This window comes from Bos mutus, chromosome 16 (assembly GCF_027580195.1).
Source record: "Bos mutus isolate GX-2022 chromosome 16, NWIPB_WYAK_1.1, whole genome shotgun sequence".
Taxonomy (NCBI): domain Eukaryota; kingdom Metazoa; phylum Chordata; class Mammalia; order Artiodactyla; family Bovidae; genus Bos; species Bos mutus.
Genome location: NC_091632.1, coordinates 44634690 through 44652467, shown reverse-complemented (window position 1 = coordinate 44652467; position 17778 = coordinate 44634690). Strand labels below are relative to the sequence as shown.

The following is a 17778-nucleotide window of genomic DNA, read 5'->3' as shown; positions in this document are numbered from 1 at the left end:
GCCTCGTCTGTTCTCTTTAAATTTTTTTTTTTTTCTTTCTTCTCTTTTTTTTTTTTGTATGTTGGTTGGTTGGCTTTTTGGTTTTTGGGGGGGGATGCTTTCTTTGGGCTTCATCTATTGTTTGTCAGTAAAATGTTTTACATTATAAAACAATTTTTCCCCTTTCAGCATTTATCTCTAATATTGCACTATTCTGTAATCACTCATACAGATTCATTAAGTGTACCCTAAGAATTTGTCAAAGCGAAGTGATAAATACACTTAATGTTTAATGTCTTCAGACTAATATTTAGTAGAAGCCCCTGGTGACCAACTGGGACTTCACTTAGAAGCACAATCAAAGATTTTCTTCCCCAGAGCCAACCACCAATAGAAGAAAACCAAAATCCTGTTTTAGGAACAGCATTCTTGGAAACAAATAAATCCAGTAACATAATTCTGTCATTTTAGCTACAAAAAGGACTCTGTGTCTACGATTTATGGAGGCAGATACCCCTGAGTGCCATCACTGGGTAAGGCATCGGCTGAAGAGAAGAAAGGAGGGAAGAGGACAGAAGCTCACATCCCAGTTCACACTCTCTGCTCCCGAGTGGCAGAGCCGGTGAAATGCACCCCTTATCTTTAATGCCTACCATGACAGAGGATGACATGGTTGGATGGCATCACCGACTCAATGAACATGAGTTTGATCAAACTCCGGGAGATAGTGAACGACAGGGAAGCCTGACGTGCTGCAGTCCGTGGGGTTGCAAAGAGCTGGTCATGACTTAGCAATTGAACAACAACAAAGTAGGTGTTCAGCATACGTCTGATAAATGAAAAAAAAAAAAAAAACAACGGAAAAGGAAAGAAAATAGCAGGAGAAAAGGAAGGAGAAAAAACATTCAAGGAATGAAGAGAAAAAAGGAGGGAATTATTACAGATGGAGCAGTGACCATGCGGGCCACTCCAATGGCATGAGGGGTCCCTTTGCAGTGGCTTCTGGACATGGATGACAGAAGGATCTCAAGGGAATGAGTTATCATGAAGGGGGAAGTGGAAAAAAAAAACAAACCTCTAGTCACTTCATCACCAAAATAATGCAAATACGCTTTGTTTGGAGGAATCCAGCTGTCAGCACCTGAGCCCACTCTCAGCATGGATCCTAGCTAGCATCACTGAAAGTGGGATGACTGGGTGTTGTAGACCTCCTGGTATAACGCAACAGGAAGCACTCAGCACCACCTATGAAGTGTCGGACCTGGATCTGATCAAGTCTTTAGAGCTAACTTCCATTTCTAAAATTAGAGGATGAGAGGAGTCAAATGTACCATAAAGAAACAGACAAATCCAGAATGTGGAACACTCTAGGAGACACTAACTTGGCTTCTATAGACAACTGCATGGGAGGAAGAAGCATGGAAGGTACCATTCACTGAATGATCATTTCTGTCACGAACGTGAGGAGGGCCATACCTAGGTCATCTCATTGAACTTCCACAATCCAATGACACAGGCACCATTAAACAATCTCTGTTTACTGATGAAAAACTTGAGGGAGAAAGAGGTTAAATGGTTTGTCCACAGCCAAACATCTGTGTGGTTACAACAAAAATGCCAGCTTTCAAATCCAGGCAGTCTGACATTTAAGACACCTGTACTCTTGCTCTCACTAAAAGCCAATAACCTTCTGAGTGAGAGGGAGATAATAATAAAAGGCACATTTAAAAATAGCTACTCTGTACTAGTTACTAGTTACATAGTAACATGGTTACTATGTGCTAGACACATTGCCAGGTGCTTCATGCAATTTCCTCATTTAGTTACCATAATCAGACAATGGAAGATAAGGAAACAGAGGCGTAAAGAAGCTAAATAATTCCACTGAATTTTACAGCCCAAAGGAAAGACAAGAAGTCACTGAAACCATTTATTTCCCCTGCCTCCAGATGGGATTAATGCTAAAACCTTTTCTGAGATATTAACGTCTACCCTTTAGGAATAGACATCCAAAAGACCATGTATCTCCTCTGTGAGGTATCGATTTTCTGGCATAAATACACAGTGAGAGCATCTAAGTAAACAAGCCCACCTTCATACTCAGAACAAGAGCCTAAGGGAACTGATACCTTGAGATCCAGTTTGGTGTTAACTGGCTCCTGAAGTTCAGACTCTGCTAACGCACTTGATTCTGACTTTACGTTTTGTAGGACGTCCTCAGGCGGCACCTTCATCGCATGGTTGTCTGCAGTGGAGCCAATTCCAAAAAAATCTAGGATCACGACCCAGGTCTGCAGTGTGATCAGCACATCCAAGCAGTTAAAATCAACATCAATGCTCCGGTTAACTCGATTGTAACTGGAAGAGAATTCTGGATGCTTCTTATCCACCAGGAATACATTGATATGGACCAAGGAATCATCAAATTTACTCTTTCCCGCAAGTATCTTGGGCTCATCTACCGTTGGAGAAGGAGGTGGGGTCAAGGGATAGTCCTTGTCTTGGACTTCCTTTTGCTTCTTCCGGGAGGCCGAGGTGGGTCTCTGATACAGCTGAAATACATTGGGAGCTTCCTCCATATGAGAAGGGAGAGACCGAGGCATGTCTGGATACTCCACGTTGGACACAGAAGGGCAGGACTGAGAGAGATACTCTTTTTGTGCTAAACTAGATGGCTTTGGGGCTCCCCGAGACACCATCAGGTTCTTATATTTGGAATCTGGATTTTTCTCCAGTAAGTCCTCCATCAGCAGAGAGCGCAGGGCAATCTGAATGGACAGAGTCTGGGGGTGGTCTTTACTGAATTCCACCTCAAAATCCTGAAATTTTAAGCTCACAAGACCCTGGGCCCCCAAGGTCAGATCTCCACTTAGCTGAACTTGAAGCTCTGATATACAAAAGTTGGCTTGAATCTGGGTAAAGGATTTGACTTCCTTCACAGACAAGGACTTTTGAGAAGAGTTAGAAAGACTGGAGTGGCTGAACAATCCATTCTCCTTCCTTTCAGCGGAAGGTTCTCCACAGGTACTGAGGGGAGGCAGAGGAGAATTAGGGCAGGGTGAGGAGGCTGCACTGACTGGAAACTTATTCAGATCTTCACTATACACCAGATTGTCCAGCGTTTGTAAAACCTGCTCATATACATGCTTTGCTAACACCACCTGCATTCGAAGAGAAAAATTCAGTTATTCCACTGCTACTGTCAAATGCATTCATATGCACTGCCCACAAATTTTGTATGACTTTACCCAAGTGGTTTTTTTAAAATATAATTTATAAGATATATTTTATTTCAATTTATTTATTTTTAATTGGAGAATAACTGCTTTACAATATCGCCTTGGTTTCTGCTATATATCAACTCTCCAAGATGTTTTAAATTAGTTGACAGCAAGGATCCCCTCTTTCTTTCTTTTTCGTCCTTACACTCTGCCTCTCTCTGACCTGTATCCATTGACAAGGCCGTCCCCAAGTACCTCACGGAATAATCTTCACACAATAAATGTTCAATAAGTGCTGGTAAATGTAGGCCTGAATCTGCACAATCATTCTTTCTAACCCCACAAAACTACAGAAATTGAAGGAAAAGTTTAAAAGAGAAAAACCTTAAAAGCCAAAAAGAAAAAGATTCAGGGAAAGTTCTCTCAACCAGAGACCCATATCCAGAAAGTACTGATGTCAAAAGCTACACATGTTCTGTTAACAGCACCCCTGGGTTACTGCAGAGCAGCTGCCAAACTAATGACCAGTCACTGCTCTAGATCCTGTGCACTGTCCTAAGGTCCTGCCTATCCTTGCTGTTTTATAATGTTATGCTTTTTGCTCTCTGGCCTGTGAAAGCAGGAAAAATGACACTTTTGAAGGAAAAAGGATGAAAGATGTATACATACATACCACACACACACCCTGGACCATTTCATTTCAATGGGGGCAAGACTAATTCTCCCTTGAAAGGATCTGTCAACAGCTCAGATAATCAGATTGTTTTATAGGTGGGCCACATATGCCAAAAGTGTGACAAGAATTATAACACTCTGGGAAAGAGGGATCCTGACTTTTTAAGCAATAATTTTCCTCATTTCTTAATGGCAACAGAATTAACGATTTGCCCTCTTCCACTCTATAATTCACCCCTCCACATGAAGAAGCTAACAAAGACTGATTCAGTGATAGAAGGACATGATAAAAGGATACCATGCTTATTAGAACAAGTTATTGACAATAATGTGCATCAACAATATCTCTTTGAATTTATATTTTCCTTCCAACATTTTATATATACAAAATATAACAAGACATAAACATAACACATGTATATAACAAATATAAAATCATTACATGACTTCAACTGTCCTGACATAAAAATCAATAGCGTGCTTACTTGAACCGGATTAACAAATTTTCCTTCAATCTTCATGATGCTAGAAGCTCCCAGGTCATCTGGACTAAGTGAGAAAGTCAGTTCAGATTCTCTCTCTATAGGGATCTTCTCCAGTTTAAACTGAATGGTCGTGTTGTTGAGGATGTGAAAAGCTGGCGTAAGAGAGAAGAAATGACCGACTAGAAACACTCAGACTGATTGCGTCACTGCTGACCAAGTGAGGGTATATAACAAGCCCAGGAGTTGCTCTTTGACCACGAAGGCAGGTTAGCCTGGCGCCGAGGGTCTGCGATTGAGTACAAACCCTGGCAACTATTCCAAGACCAAAACTCACAGCAAGCAAGGGTATAAGATAAATTTACACATAAAGAGCATGTTACAGCTATTTTCATAACAGGCTCCATTTGATGGTTTCAAAATATGGTGCAGTGAACATTAACCCAGGCAAGGGTCCTCAGTAAGCTTCTCTTAACATCCCAAGCTGGCATTTTCCAAACAAATTTGCTCATCCATGCCCAGCTTTAGATTGATCCCTCTTATTGGGTCTAACTCAGAATCAAGGACAACAGAGAACTCTAAGTGAACAACTTTTAACCCAAGCAGAGAAAGCAATCTTTCGGTAACTATCTTTCGGTAAAAAGGAATCAGTGTGTTAACATCTGAGAACCATACGAGTTCTCAAAGGCATTAATATCTTCACCAATCAATATAGCTTAGCTGATTTCTATAGATGCCAAGACTAACAGATTGAACTGCTTGGTTTTAGCAGATCAGATTGAGAATACATAAACACAAGCACTTTATTCCTAGAACCCTGCACCAAACCATTACAGAAGATGGCAGGATAGCCAACAGAGACCATAACATCCACAGACTAAATTGCACATTCTATTTCTGTCAATCCCTCCAGCTATCTTAGACTACAATATTTAACTAGGAAAGATCTACAGCTTAGGAATGAAAAAGTCATATGCATCTGACTAAATTACATAATACTCTAACAGAATCCACCCTCTGAATCCCAGTGAATGAACACTCACCCAAGGGGGCCACTTAAAAAATCCTTATTTTGCCAAAAATGGCATTCAGTGGGAAAAGGTGCAAACATTCAAACGTAATATGAAAGCATTCTCTTAAAATTCTATTTTAACTTCTTAAATATTCACTTAGGGTAATTCTAAAAGAAAGGTTTTTGTTGTTATTTTAAGCCAGGTACTACCTTCATAGCTGGGTCTGGAATCTAAACAAAATGAGAAAAAAGATACCCATGCCTCACCTTGACCTCTATGCAAAGATTCAAAGAAATCATGTCGGGTGAAGTGAGCTTCTTCCTGACTATTGGCATTGGCAGACCCAGACAGAGGGCAGAACGCCCGGCTCATTTCCGGCCCGGGGCCCTCTCTGCCTGTCAACTGGGTGCAGTTCAAAGAATATAATTTAATGTCTTTGATTTCTACTTGCAGACGGTCACTTCTGGATTCATCATCTCCTGCCACAAAATTCTGGATGAAGATCTGTCCCAAGTGTCCTACCAACAACTCGGGACTCCCAGGCTTCCGAGGGATGGAAACCACTGGCGATTCAATGTTTATGTTCAAGATGAGCTTTACGGTGTCAGAATGAGACGCACCTAGGCCAAACCCATATGGTTCATTTTCTTCTAAGAAAAAGGAGTCCCGGGCCTTCCTGGGAGTTTCAAAGAGTGATACCATCTCACTGTACTCAGCTGTCTTAGTGGCTAGGACCGTGGTGACTTTGGTGGCTGCGCTTTTCAGCATACTTCGAAAATTTTCTTCCAGCTCATCCATGGACAACGTCAGCTCCTTCAAGAATTTAGCGGAGTGGTTGTAATGCAAGGAGGCCATCTTGAGGTTGAGAAAACATTCCTGTTTAGATTTCTCAACAAAGGTGAAACTCAGAGCATCAGTGAGGGCTGCGTCTTCCATTCTGACAAATACAGATTCATAGAAGCCAATATCACTGATGATATTTTCATAGCCTACGGAATTTCCAATGCTGACAACATATTGGTTCTTAACATTCTCTTGTGTCAAATCCATAAGCTGCAAACAGCCGAGAGAACCATTCATGTCAAATGTGTTGCCCATGGAGACATTAACTTTGGTGCCACCTATACTCGCTGTTGCAATCTTTCTGCCATACTTCTCTCCATTTGCCATTCCCACCGTCCGAAGGAGCAGCAGGTTAAGTCTGTGGATTTCCACTGCAACCTCCGTGTTTTGTTCATATGTAGATTGGTAAGTTCCCTGTTCCCTAAAGCTTCTTTCAAAATCAGTCATTAAAGGTTGAGGACTCAACTCATCTTTTTCCTTGGGAAAAGATTTTTGAAGAAAACCAATCAGCTCCACAATTGTCTCTGGATTTAGGATGATATCCAAATTATTCACCTGCAATGAAATCACCTGAAGGGTGCTATCCAAATTCATGGACGGGCACTCTGAACTCACAAACTGATATTCCAGTTTTATGAGGGACTCTTGTTCTTTGGTGAGAACTCTGTCCAGAGAAATACTAGTGGCTGACTGGTTGTTCCGTGTGGCAGCACTCGTGAAGTGGGCCACGTTGGACCCAGAGACGGGAGATTGGGCCCTGCTGTCCCGGAGGCTTCCTGTCGGGATATCAAAGCTCAAGTTCTTGTGGGAGGCCATCAAAAGGTCAAAATCAGCGCCATACGTCTGCATGGTGTCCACCAGGAGCAAACCATGAACGGTGAGGGAGACCTCAGCATCATAAGGCCTCTTCACAAAGTGAGCATTGGTGCCAAACACCTTGAGCACAGAGATGTACCGGCCGTTGCTCTCAACACCAAGCTGCATGCAATTCACCTTAAACTCCGCCAGGAGGAGCTGTGACTCCACCAAGACCTCCCGAGTATGCTGCTCCAACATCACAATGCTCTGGGTCAAGTTCATCACGGAGTCTTGCAAACTTCCCCGCTGTCCCCCTTGGGGAAAAATCTTCTCCTTCATCTGAGAGTCAAAAGTCTTCATTTCTGGGGTGGTCAGGAGAGCAAAACAATTCTTCAGAGCAGATATTTTATCTTCATTGATGTGGATCTTCAGGTCTGGTAGGTTGCCTGAGAGGACGGCTCCAGGGTACTTGGGATCTGATGTATAAATCAATCGACGTTCTAACTGGAGGTGAACGTTGAATTTCTCGACCACGTGGGTCGGTCCCACGTCAATATCCTGGACATGCTTCCAGTTGTCCTTCACGCGTCCAACCATGATCTGCAGGTCGAGAAAGGACAGCGAGTACCTCTCGTACATCTTCGTGCTCATGAGATGTGCTTGAAGCTGCTCTTCACTGAACTTGACTCCAGAAAATGGAGGTGTTTTCTCCCCATTACTGCTGCTAGTCTCAGGAGGTGGGGTATTGGGAGGTGTGGCAAGAGGGGTCTTATATTCATCATCACTGAACTGATTCTCTTCCAATGCTGACCCGTCCCCACTCTTCCTCTTGGAGTCATCTGCAGATGAAAACAGAAGATTTAAAGTACATGTCGGCTCTTGCCTTCCTCCCCCATTTAATGTAATAATTAAGAAAAGTAGAGAAGAGTCGGACACAACTTAAGAGGCTGAACGACAACACGAAAGAATCAAGAGCCCTGATTTAAAAAATAAACGGATGAAAACTCTTAGCATAGTATTCTGTATTTCCCATGTATTCAGAGTGAACTTATCTACTGATTTGGAAATCAAAACACAAAGAGTAAAAGTTCATGGAACATGAGGAAAGATGGAGACCTGCTAACACAGGAACACATGTCAGGGTGCAGAAACGAACAATGCCCTCTAGACACTGTCCCCCCGCCCCCCAACATCTGAGCTGCACTGCATGAGCTGCCATCACCAACCCTCCTTATTTGTTTACTTTTTCCTGTATTCATCTATGTGTTTGTTTTGTCCCCCCAACTAGAAGTTTCCTAAAGAACAGAGGTTTCCTCTGCCTCCTCAACACAATACCCGAGTTTTAGATCAGCACTTGGCGAGCAGTAATTGCTTAATATGTCAAGTTTCCAGCCCCAAATTCACTCAACCCCTCTCTTCGGCACCTGAGCAGTGTCGCGACAACTACAAAAACACGTCCCTAGGTTTGGTCACCTGTGTCTCTGTCCCATGTTAGTGTTTTATAAATCCAAGTAGGTACTTTCTGAGGTTGTGTGATCCTTTTCTTCGGATGTAATTCCCTTTACACATCCCCTTAGGGCCAAGCTCATACCAGCCAAAGAGTAGAAACAACCAAATGTCCACCAACTGATGAGTGGATAAATATTATAAAATGTAGTATATCAATACAAGGGAACATCATTTAGCTGCAAACAGAAATGAAGTATTGATAACATGCTACAGGGCTTCCCTGGTGGCTCAGATGATAAAGAATCTACCTACAATGCAGGAGACCAGGGCTCAGTCCCTTGGGTTGGGAAGATCCCTTGGAGAACAGAATGGCTATCCATTCCAGTATTCTTGCCTGGAGAATTCCAAAGACAGAGGAGCCTGGCGGGCTACAGTCCAAGGGGTCAAAAAGAGTCAGACACAACTAAGTGACTAACACTTTCACTTTCCCTTCTTTCACAAAATGGATAAACCTTGAAAACACTAAGTGAAAGAAGTCATACATAAAAGGTCTCATATTACATGATTCTATTTACATGAACTGTTCAGAACAGGCAAATAAACAGAGATAGAAAGATCAGTGGTTAGCAAAGGCTAGGAGAGGTGGTAATAGAGAATATGGGTCTAGAATGTCTTCTTGGGACAAAGAAAATGTTCCAGAATTAGATAACAGTGAGAGCTGTACCATTTTATGAATATACCAAAAACAACTGAATTGTACATTTTCAAATGGATCTCAATAAAACTACTATATAAAAAAGTAACAAGTTAACTTTGGAGCCTAGAAACGTTAAATAAACCCCTATTTAAGCTTTACTTGGTTCAATGAGAGAGAGAGATCAATCTGCCAAGATATGCCTTTATTACTTCACATTCACACTGTACCTTGGGTGTTGGTCAACAGCATTCTTCCTAGATCCACAACAACCAACACGGGATTCTTGAACTTAAAGTCATCAGGAAATATCACTTGAGGGGCAGAAATGTCCAGTCTCACAGTCCACCGTTTACTCTCCTCCTATAAAAATAGAATCAACCACAATTAAATAGCCTTGAACTACAACAGCTAAGAGTGGGCACTTTTATCAGCTGGAGCTCAAGCCTCCCTGAAAGTCACACTAGGATCACAGGATGACCTAATGGTCTATGGTATTAAAGCAAAACATTTAAAATAAAAGTGGATCCAAATGCTTAAGGATATGAGACATTACCAGAGGAAAACGGCTGAAGTGGGCAAGAAAAATGTGCAAATTACTGGTTTGGGCGTTGCTTGCTATTTGATTCTGATGATCGATGGTTTAAGAAAGGTCTTATTTCTAAAGACTTAATACTTTAAAAGTATTGTAGAAATTATGGAATTCAAATAAATGAGAAATCTAAATATTTTTATTTATTCATGGACATTGCTAAGCACGAACTTTCAGGCCAAAATATCTTACTGAAAAACATAAGCTTTGACATTTTAAATATAAAAAAGGGACAATTCATTAATTTGTTAATGGCTCTTCCCATGAATTTGTTATATAAATTAGCTAATTTATATAAATGCTATCAAAGAGGATTATATACAGTAAAAAATTAACAATTTATATATTGTTTCAATTTATTTAAATTGGAGGACAATTACAATACTGTGATGGTTTTTGCCATACATCAATGTGAATCAGCCATAAGTATATATGTGTCCCCTCCATCATGAACTCCCCTCCCACTGCCCTCCTTACCCCATCCCTCCAGGTTGTCAGAGAGCAACAGCTTTGGGTGCCCTGAGTCATACATCAAACTTACACTGGTTATCTATTTTACATATGGTAATGTGTATGTTTCAACACTATTCTCTCAAATCATCCTACCTCACCGTCTCCAACTGAGTCCAAGAGTCTGTTCTTTATGTCTGTGTCTCTTTTGCTGCCCTGCATGTAGAACTGTCTGTACCATCTTTCCAGATGCCATCAGTTCCGTTCAGTTCAGTCCCTCAGTTGTGTCCAACTTTTGCCACCCCATGAATCGCAGCATGCCAGGCCTCCCTGTCCATCACCAACTCCCAGAGTTTACCCAAACTCATGTCCATTGAGTTGGTGATGCCATCCAGCCATCTCATCCTCTGTCGTCCCCTTCCCCTCCTGCCCCCAGTCTCTCCCAGCATCAGAGTCTTTTCCAATGAGTCAACTCTTCGCATGAGGTGGCCAAAGTATTGGAGTTTCAGCTTCAGCATCAGTCCTTCCAATGAACACCCAAGGACTGATCTCCTTTAGGATGGATTGGTTGGATCTCCTTGCAGTCCAAGGGACTCTCAAGAGTCTTCTCCAACACCACAGTTTAAAAGCATCAATTCTTCGGCGCTCAGCTTTCTTCACAGTCCAACTCTCACATCCATACATGACCACTGGAAAAACCATAGCCTTGACTAGACGGACCTTTGTTAGCAAAGTAATGTCTCTGCTTTTGAATATGCTATCTAGGTTGGTCATAACTTTCCTTCCAAGGAGGAAGCATCTTTTAATTTCATGGCTGCAGTCACCATCTGCAGTGATTTTGGAGCCCAGAAAAATAAAGTCTGACACTGTTTGCACATCTATTTCCCATGAAGTGATGGGACCAGATGCCATGATCTTCGTTTTCTGAATGTTGAGCTTTAAGCCAACTTTTCCACTCTCCTCTTTCACTTTCATCAAGAAGCTTTTGAGTTCCTCTTCACTTTCTGCCATAAGGGTGGTGTCATCTGCATATCTGAGGTTATTGAGATTTCTCCCGGCAATCTTGATTCTAGCTTGTGTTTCTTCCAGACCAGCGTTTCTCATGATGTACTCTGCAGAGAAGTTAAATAAGCAGGGTGACAATACACAACCTTGACATACTGCTTTTCCTATTTGGAACCAGTCTATTGTTCCATGTCCAGTTCTAACTGTTGCTTCCTGACCTGCATATAGGTTTCTCAAGAGGCAGGTTAGGTGGTCTGGTATTCCCATCTCTTTCAGAATTTTCCACAGTTTATTGTGATCCACACAGTCAAAGGCCTTGGCATAGTCAATAAAGCAGAAATAGATGTTTTTCTGGAACTCTCTTGCTTTCCTGATGATCCAGCGGATGTTGGCAATTGATCTCTGGTTCCTTTGCCTTTATATGCCTTAATATACGGTATTTATCTTTCTCTTTCTGACTTACTTCACTCTGTATAATAGGCTCTAGGTTCATCTACCTCATTAGAACTGACTACTCCAATGCATTTCTTTCCATAGCTGAGTAATATTCCATTGTGTGTATGTACCACAACTTATTTATCCATTTATCTGTCAATGGACATCTAGGTTGCTTCCATATCCTAGTATTGTAAATATATAATTTATACATTTTATATATACTATATAAATATAATTTATATAACTACATGTAGTAATAGTAACATTTGGTAAATTATATGTAGTAGTAAAAGATAATTTATATAAATGCCATGAAAGAGAAACCTCTTGGTCTAAGATAATCAGAAGTACTAAATGCTGTTATTTGTATTGAAACACATGCAAAAACAAAAAACAAAACAAATTCTGCATCCCATACTACAAACCCCTAAGTGTTGCCCCTGAACATTTCTGCCATCCCTTACACTCCCAGCTGGCTCTGCACCAACTACAAGCTACCCTCTGAGTGGTACACCTACTGCTGCATCTGAGCAGCACATCCCCAGGACAGGGTCAGAAACTCAGTTTAGCTGGACTGTTGAGATGTTTCTTGGCTCTTCCTGTGCACAAGCGTCCTCATGTCAGCTGGGCATTCGGCATCACAAAGTGATCATCACTCCCAGGAATCAAAATGGAGGTATCGGGCTTCCCTGGTGAACCGGTGGTTAAGAATCCTCCTTGCAATTCAAGGGACACTGGTTCAATTCCTGGTCCGGGAAGATCCCACATGCAGCGGAGCAACTAAGCCCAAGAGCCACAGCTCCTGAGCCCACACACCTAGAACCCATGCTCCACAACAAGAGAAACCACTGCACTGAGAAGCCCGTGCACCACAACAAAGAGTAGACCCTGCTCGCCTCAACCGGAAAAACCCACATGCAGCAACAAAGACCCACCACAGCCAAAAAAATAAACAAACAAATCTTTAAAACAAAAAGTTACTGGGGCATCATTCCAATAGTTTTTCTTCTGATAACAGTAAGTAAAAGGGGGTGTTCTTAATTGAAATATTTACAAAATGTCAGGTCTAGAAAATGGAACAAAGACAAGTCTTGAGAACGTTCTAAGACAGAAACAAGGAAGAAATAATAGATGATCTAGTCTCAGTCATTTGTTTTTATTTATTACACCCTGACTGTAAAAGACATGGGATTTTACTTTTTGCTAGCTGATAAGTATTTCATAGATTCTGTTTACTTATTAGTGTAATTGATACAAGCATGACTCTCTACTGTAGATAAAGAACTTCCCAAAAAGAATGCCTTCCTCTTCCCACCCCCACCCCCAAAAGGAGCATTCGTTATGTCCACTTACAATGAAATCACCCACTAGCAATCGGTCAAGAGTCTGTCGGATTTCTGCCTTGGTCTGCATCTTCAGTCTGTTGTACTGTCTTCGCAGCTTCAGCCACTCTCAACTCAAGTTCAGATTGATAACCAAAACCTGCCAGATTGGAAATATCCAAGAGTCAGAATGTTCTTATGGTTGGGTGAAAGAAAGCGCTGCAACATCTACTCTCACCAGGAATTTCCACCATAGCTAAAAAACAGTCTGTACAACAGGAGTTCCTTACTCCAGCCTGAGCTGGGGTCACAGGAAAGTGGCAAAGACAGTGAAGGACAGCCATGCAGAGAAAGGTAGTACATAAGAGGTGGGTATCTAAGTTATCAGAATTTCTAGAATCATTTTCTGAAAGATTCTAAAGTATTATATTTCAAAATCCTTAAAAGCATGATTATTACTGAAAGGGAAACTGGAATTTAGGAGGATTTGCCTTCTACATTCCATCAGTGTCAGAGCAATGAAGCTAAGACATTTATGGTCACCGTCTACATGAAAGGGGTTTCCCAGAGGGCTCAGTAGTAAAGAACCCACCTGCCTATGAAGGAGACATGGGTTCAATCCCAGGGTGGAGGAGATCCCCTAGAGGAAGAAATGGCAACCCACTCCAGTATCCTTGCTTGGAAAATTCCACGGACAGAGGAGCCTGGTGGGCTGCAGTCTGTGGGGTCGCAAAGAGCAACTAAGCATGCACACACATTCATGTACATGCTGCTGCTGCTGCTGCTGCTAAGTCACTTCAGTCGTGTCCAACTCTGTGTGATCCCACAGACGGCAGCCACCAGGCTCCCCCGTCCCTGGGATCCTCCAAGCAAGAACACTGGAGTGGGTTGCCATTTCCTTCTCCAATGCATGAAAGTGAAAAGTGAAAGGGAAGTCGCTTAGTCGTGTCCGACTCTTAGCGACCCCATGGACTGCAGCCTACCAGGCTCCTTCAACCATGGGATTTTCCAGGCATGAAAAGACTCAAAAACTGGATCAAAAACTAAAACAACCCTTATGAAAGAGGAGTGACGGATATATTTAGGAAAGCACTATTGTTTTATCGATTTCTCTATCAACAGAATTGCTTTTTTTGCATATACTGTCTCAAATCTTTTTGGGAGACAAAGGCAGACATATGTATACCAGTGCACAGAAGAGTCCAATGACAACCTCTGCAGTATATATCGCTGCACCAAACAAGTAAAACAGACCACTCTCATCTAGCAGAAAATTCTTGAACATTCCTCCTAAATTCTCTGGCCTAAAATATCCTGGGTAGCCAAGGAAACCACTGTCGTAATAGTTGGAAAGTATTTTAAATGCATGCTAAATGAAGGCAAAGAAAGAAAAAATATTAAGTCATTGATTCCCCTTGGAAGAGCAACTTTCCAAGGATATTCACTTTGATTCAGTATCGAAGGACAACCCTTCCACTTACTGTCAGGCCTTTTCTAGCACTACCAGGTCACCGGAATGTATAATAACCCTTGTCCCAGAAGCGACAACAAAGAGGTCATTAGAAAGTAACATAATCAAACAAAAAAGTTAACCTGAGGTATGAACCTTTCCCTTGTAGAAAAAGTCTGCCACTTTTTTAATAGCCTGGGGATTATATATGATGTTCAAGGGCCTCGTGCTGACATTCAGCCGCCTCTCAAAATGGCTGTGCACTGGATTTCTCTCGTACAGCATCTCAAAAACCGGGTCATCTGGGTCTGCAGCTAGAGGAAAAGAACCAGAGGGGGAAAAAAATAAATAGAACACAGCAAAACAATCACCTTATTCTTTATAACTGGCAAAGAATTCTGGGGGGAAAAAAGACATTTCCTCAATTATTTTCCAATTAAGTCTCATTTTCAAAAACTTTATAAAATAGAGAGCCCAATAAGGACTGCCTCTAGGTATCAACAGGACTCCTCAAGACCAAGTTGCTGTATTCACTCCCATCATGGAACCCCAGACCTGGAGGCCCTGTGAGTTGCTCCAGTCACTCACGAGTCAAGGGAGAGCACAGGGGCGTCTCCAGGTCAGATAAGGATCCACACAGCAAACCCATGGGCACAAAACAGGACTCACTCCCTCTTTGACCTCTGACCAAGACTACTGATCTGTAATCATTGCATTTTTAAGGTTGAATTTAAGAACACGTGACAGTTTACCAGGATAATGATGGCTGCTGTCTGCAGACGTTGTTTGGAGTCCAAAAGACTGGGAGACTCTGCCAACTTCCTTTTGCTGATGAACACACACAAAACACATAAAGGTCAGGGTGAGAGGGGCCAATTCACCGTGCACACATTCTCTCTCATCTTACCCTTTGGCGTCACTCTCACTTAGCACAGTCGAATCAAAACTCACGTGACATCAGGGGATGCAGACCTGGAGGCCGAGCCCTCCAGTCTGTGCCTTCCCCAGCCTGTACAGGCAGGTGCTGTTCTGCACTCGGCACTACATGAACTACTGCTCAACGAGGACTGGACGTGCACAGCTTTTCACACTTTCATTCTGCCCTCCCACCCTATCACCAACCCCCTAAGCCAAAAAGTTATGGGAAGCATAAAAAGGAGCTAAAGATTCAACTCTTCTGATCATATCCTTGCCAACTCAGTAAGATCAAAGATCTTCTCGTCTAAGAAGAATATTATATATAAAAAAGTACACATACAGAGAAAACTTGAAGTGGTTCTTCTGTAACTCTAGAGAGATGAGAAGTCCTATCAGTGACTAAGGATCAGAATGCATGAAAATCACTGTCAAGATACAGAGGAAATTCAAACACTGAACCTGAAATGCAGGAAATAGTCATGCTGATAGCATTTTCTTCCAAATCCAGGCAACTATTCTAAGGTGGCTACAACACCAGGTGGGGGGAAGTCACTGCCATAAATCCCACCAACACATGGTAACAAAATCAAAAAACTTATCTAACTCTAGTTATAGTCTGATCAGCGTGTCTCTCTCAAAATGATCAAATATCGGAACAAATCAAGTTAATATTACTAATTGCTTGCCTAAAACTGATGGCAATTCACCAACACCCTGAACGAAATCATACAGCTATACGTACTGGATTAGGGAAGACCAGAAGAGGAAACATGGTTCCTTCCGTAGCCAGGTCTCGAAGAAAGAGTCCACCCAACCGGACTAAGAGCAAGGAGGAGTTTCTTCGAGGAAGGGATTCTGCTAGAAGTTTTACACCTACAGAAGATAAATGTTAAGAGCTGATACTATGCCACCATAGCCTTAAGTATTTTCAAAGTATTAGATACTTTATAAAAATATTATAAAATCTAATATAAAAATATTAGATTTTAGAGTGAACTATCAGATATCATGAACTATTTCTCCTTCGAACTGGAACAAAATAACCCTATCTACATATCTATATGTCTACTTCCGTTCAGTTCAGTCGCTCAGTCATGTCTGACTCTTTGCAACCCCATGGACTGCAGCATGTCAGGCTTTCCTGTCCACTGATGTAAATTTGTGAGGAATATCAGAAGCTTTCTAACACAATGAATTTTAAACAGAGCATTTCACAATTCAGTTCAAGCAATCTGCTAGTTCACACTAAGTTTATGACTTCTCAGCTCTCAAGATTACAAAGTCAAAGCCAGTCAAAAACTGGCTTTTTTTTTTGGTCACTTGCCTTTAAACTACCGCCAGACCTCAGATAAGTGGCTGTTTTATGAACTACAATAAATCTATTTGTGAGAAGACATAACTAACATCTGGGCATTTATTTATATACCTTCAATTCAAATTCACAAAAAGAAGTCAAAAATTTTTCATTATTTGCAGATTCCATATTTGCAAATTCACCTACTCACTAAAATTTACTGTAACCCCAAAAATAATACATTCACAGTGCTCTGCAGACATGTGCAGAGCATTCAAGTCACCTGAAGTGCGTATTTCTAGTTGAAGTTGAACAAGGCAACAATCTGCCTTCTTGTTTCAGCTCATAGCAGTGCCCTTATCATGATCTAATTAGTGCCAGCTTTTGGCATTTTTGTGCTGTTTTTTGGGGATTTCGCTGTTTAAAAGGGCCCCCAAGCACAGTGCAGGAGCGCTGTGTTTTACAGAGGAAATACATGTAGTAGATAACCTTCACTCAGACATCAGTTACAGTTTCAGTGTCGCTGGCCATGAGATCCATTAATGAATTAACAACATGTATTAACTAAGGTGTCATTAAACACACAGACACAGAGAACAATGTATTTATCTACTGATGAATGTGATCACCAAATGCTTACAGACACCTAACCTTGTGTTTCCACTAGGGGCCATGACTCAGTACTCATGGCAACTTTCTACAACAGAACTACCACAAATACCAAGACTCAAGTGGACACTGGTGTCTGGGGAGATAGAGAGCATCAGGAAGCATTTTGGGGGCAGCACCTGAAAACTCAAGCTGCATGAAAGCACTCTGGTTCATCTGGGGAGCCCCCTGCTCCTGGTGCAGCAGAGTCACAGTCCCTCGCTGCAGCTGCAAGTTCAGTTTCGCAAAGACATGGTCTCGCTTTGTGTATGTGTTCATACAAGAGGCGTCCGCAGTAGGGTCAAAAAACTCCTCGGAGCCTGAACATGAGGAAGAAGAGGCTTTAAGAAAACACGTGGGAAAGTTTAAAAAGCACTGATGGCAGTCTCAATGATATGATATAACTATTATCTGCCCTTTAGGAAAGAACTCCGAAGTCATGGGTGACTTTTATTCACCAACATGAAATGACTCTAACTGCCTTTACAAGGGCTCTGATCAACTTAC

At 41.8% G+C, this 17778-nt stretch overlaps 1 protein-coding gene across 1 annotated transcript in view; it reads right to left on the bottom strand.

The window, feature by feature from the left end:
• VPS13D (vacuolar protein sorting 13 homolog D) overlaps positions 1-17778 on the bottom strand; it is a 274678-nt gene that overhangs the window by 226842 nt on the left and 30058 nt on the right. The window contains 10 exon segments of the mRNA XM_070385275.1: positions 2109-3140; positions 4361-4512; positions 5637-7850; positions 9385-9517; positions 12993-13077; positions 13079-13121; positions 14555-14725; positions 15164-15239; positions 16072-16202; positions 17412-17591. Of these exon segments, the coding sequence (XP_070241376.1) occupies positions 2109-3140; positions 4361-4512; positions 5637-7850; positions 9385-9517; positions 12993-13077; positions 13079-13121; positions 14555-14725; positions 15164-15239; positions 16072-16202; positions 17412-17591 (4217 nt within the window).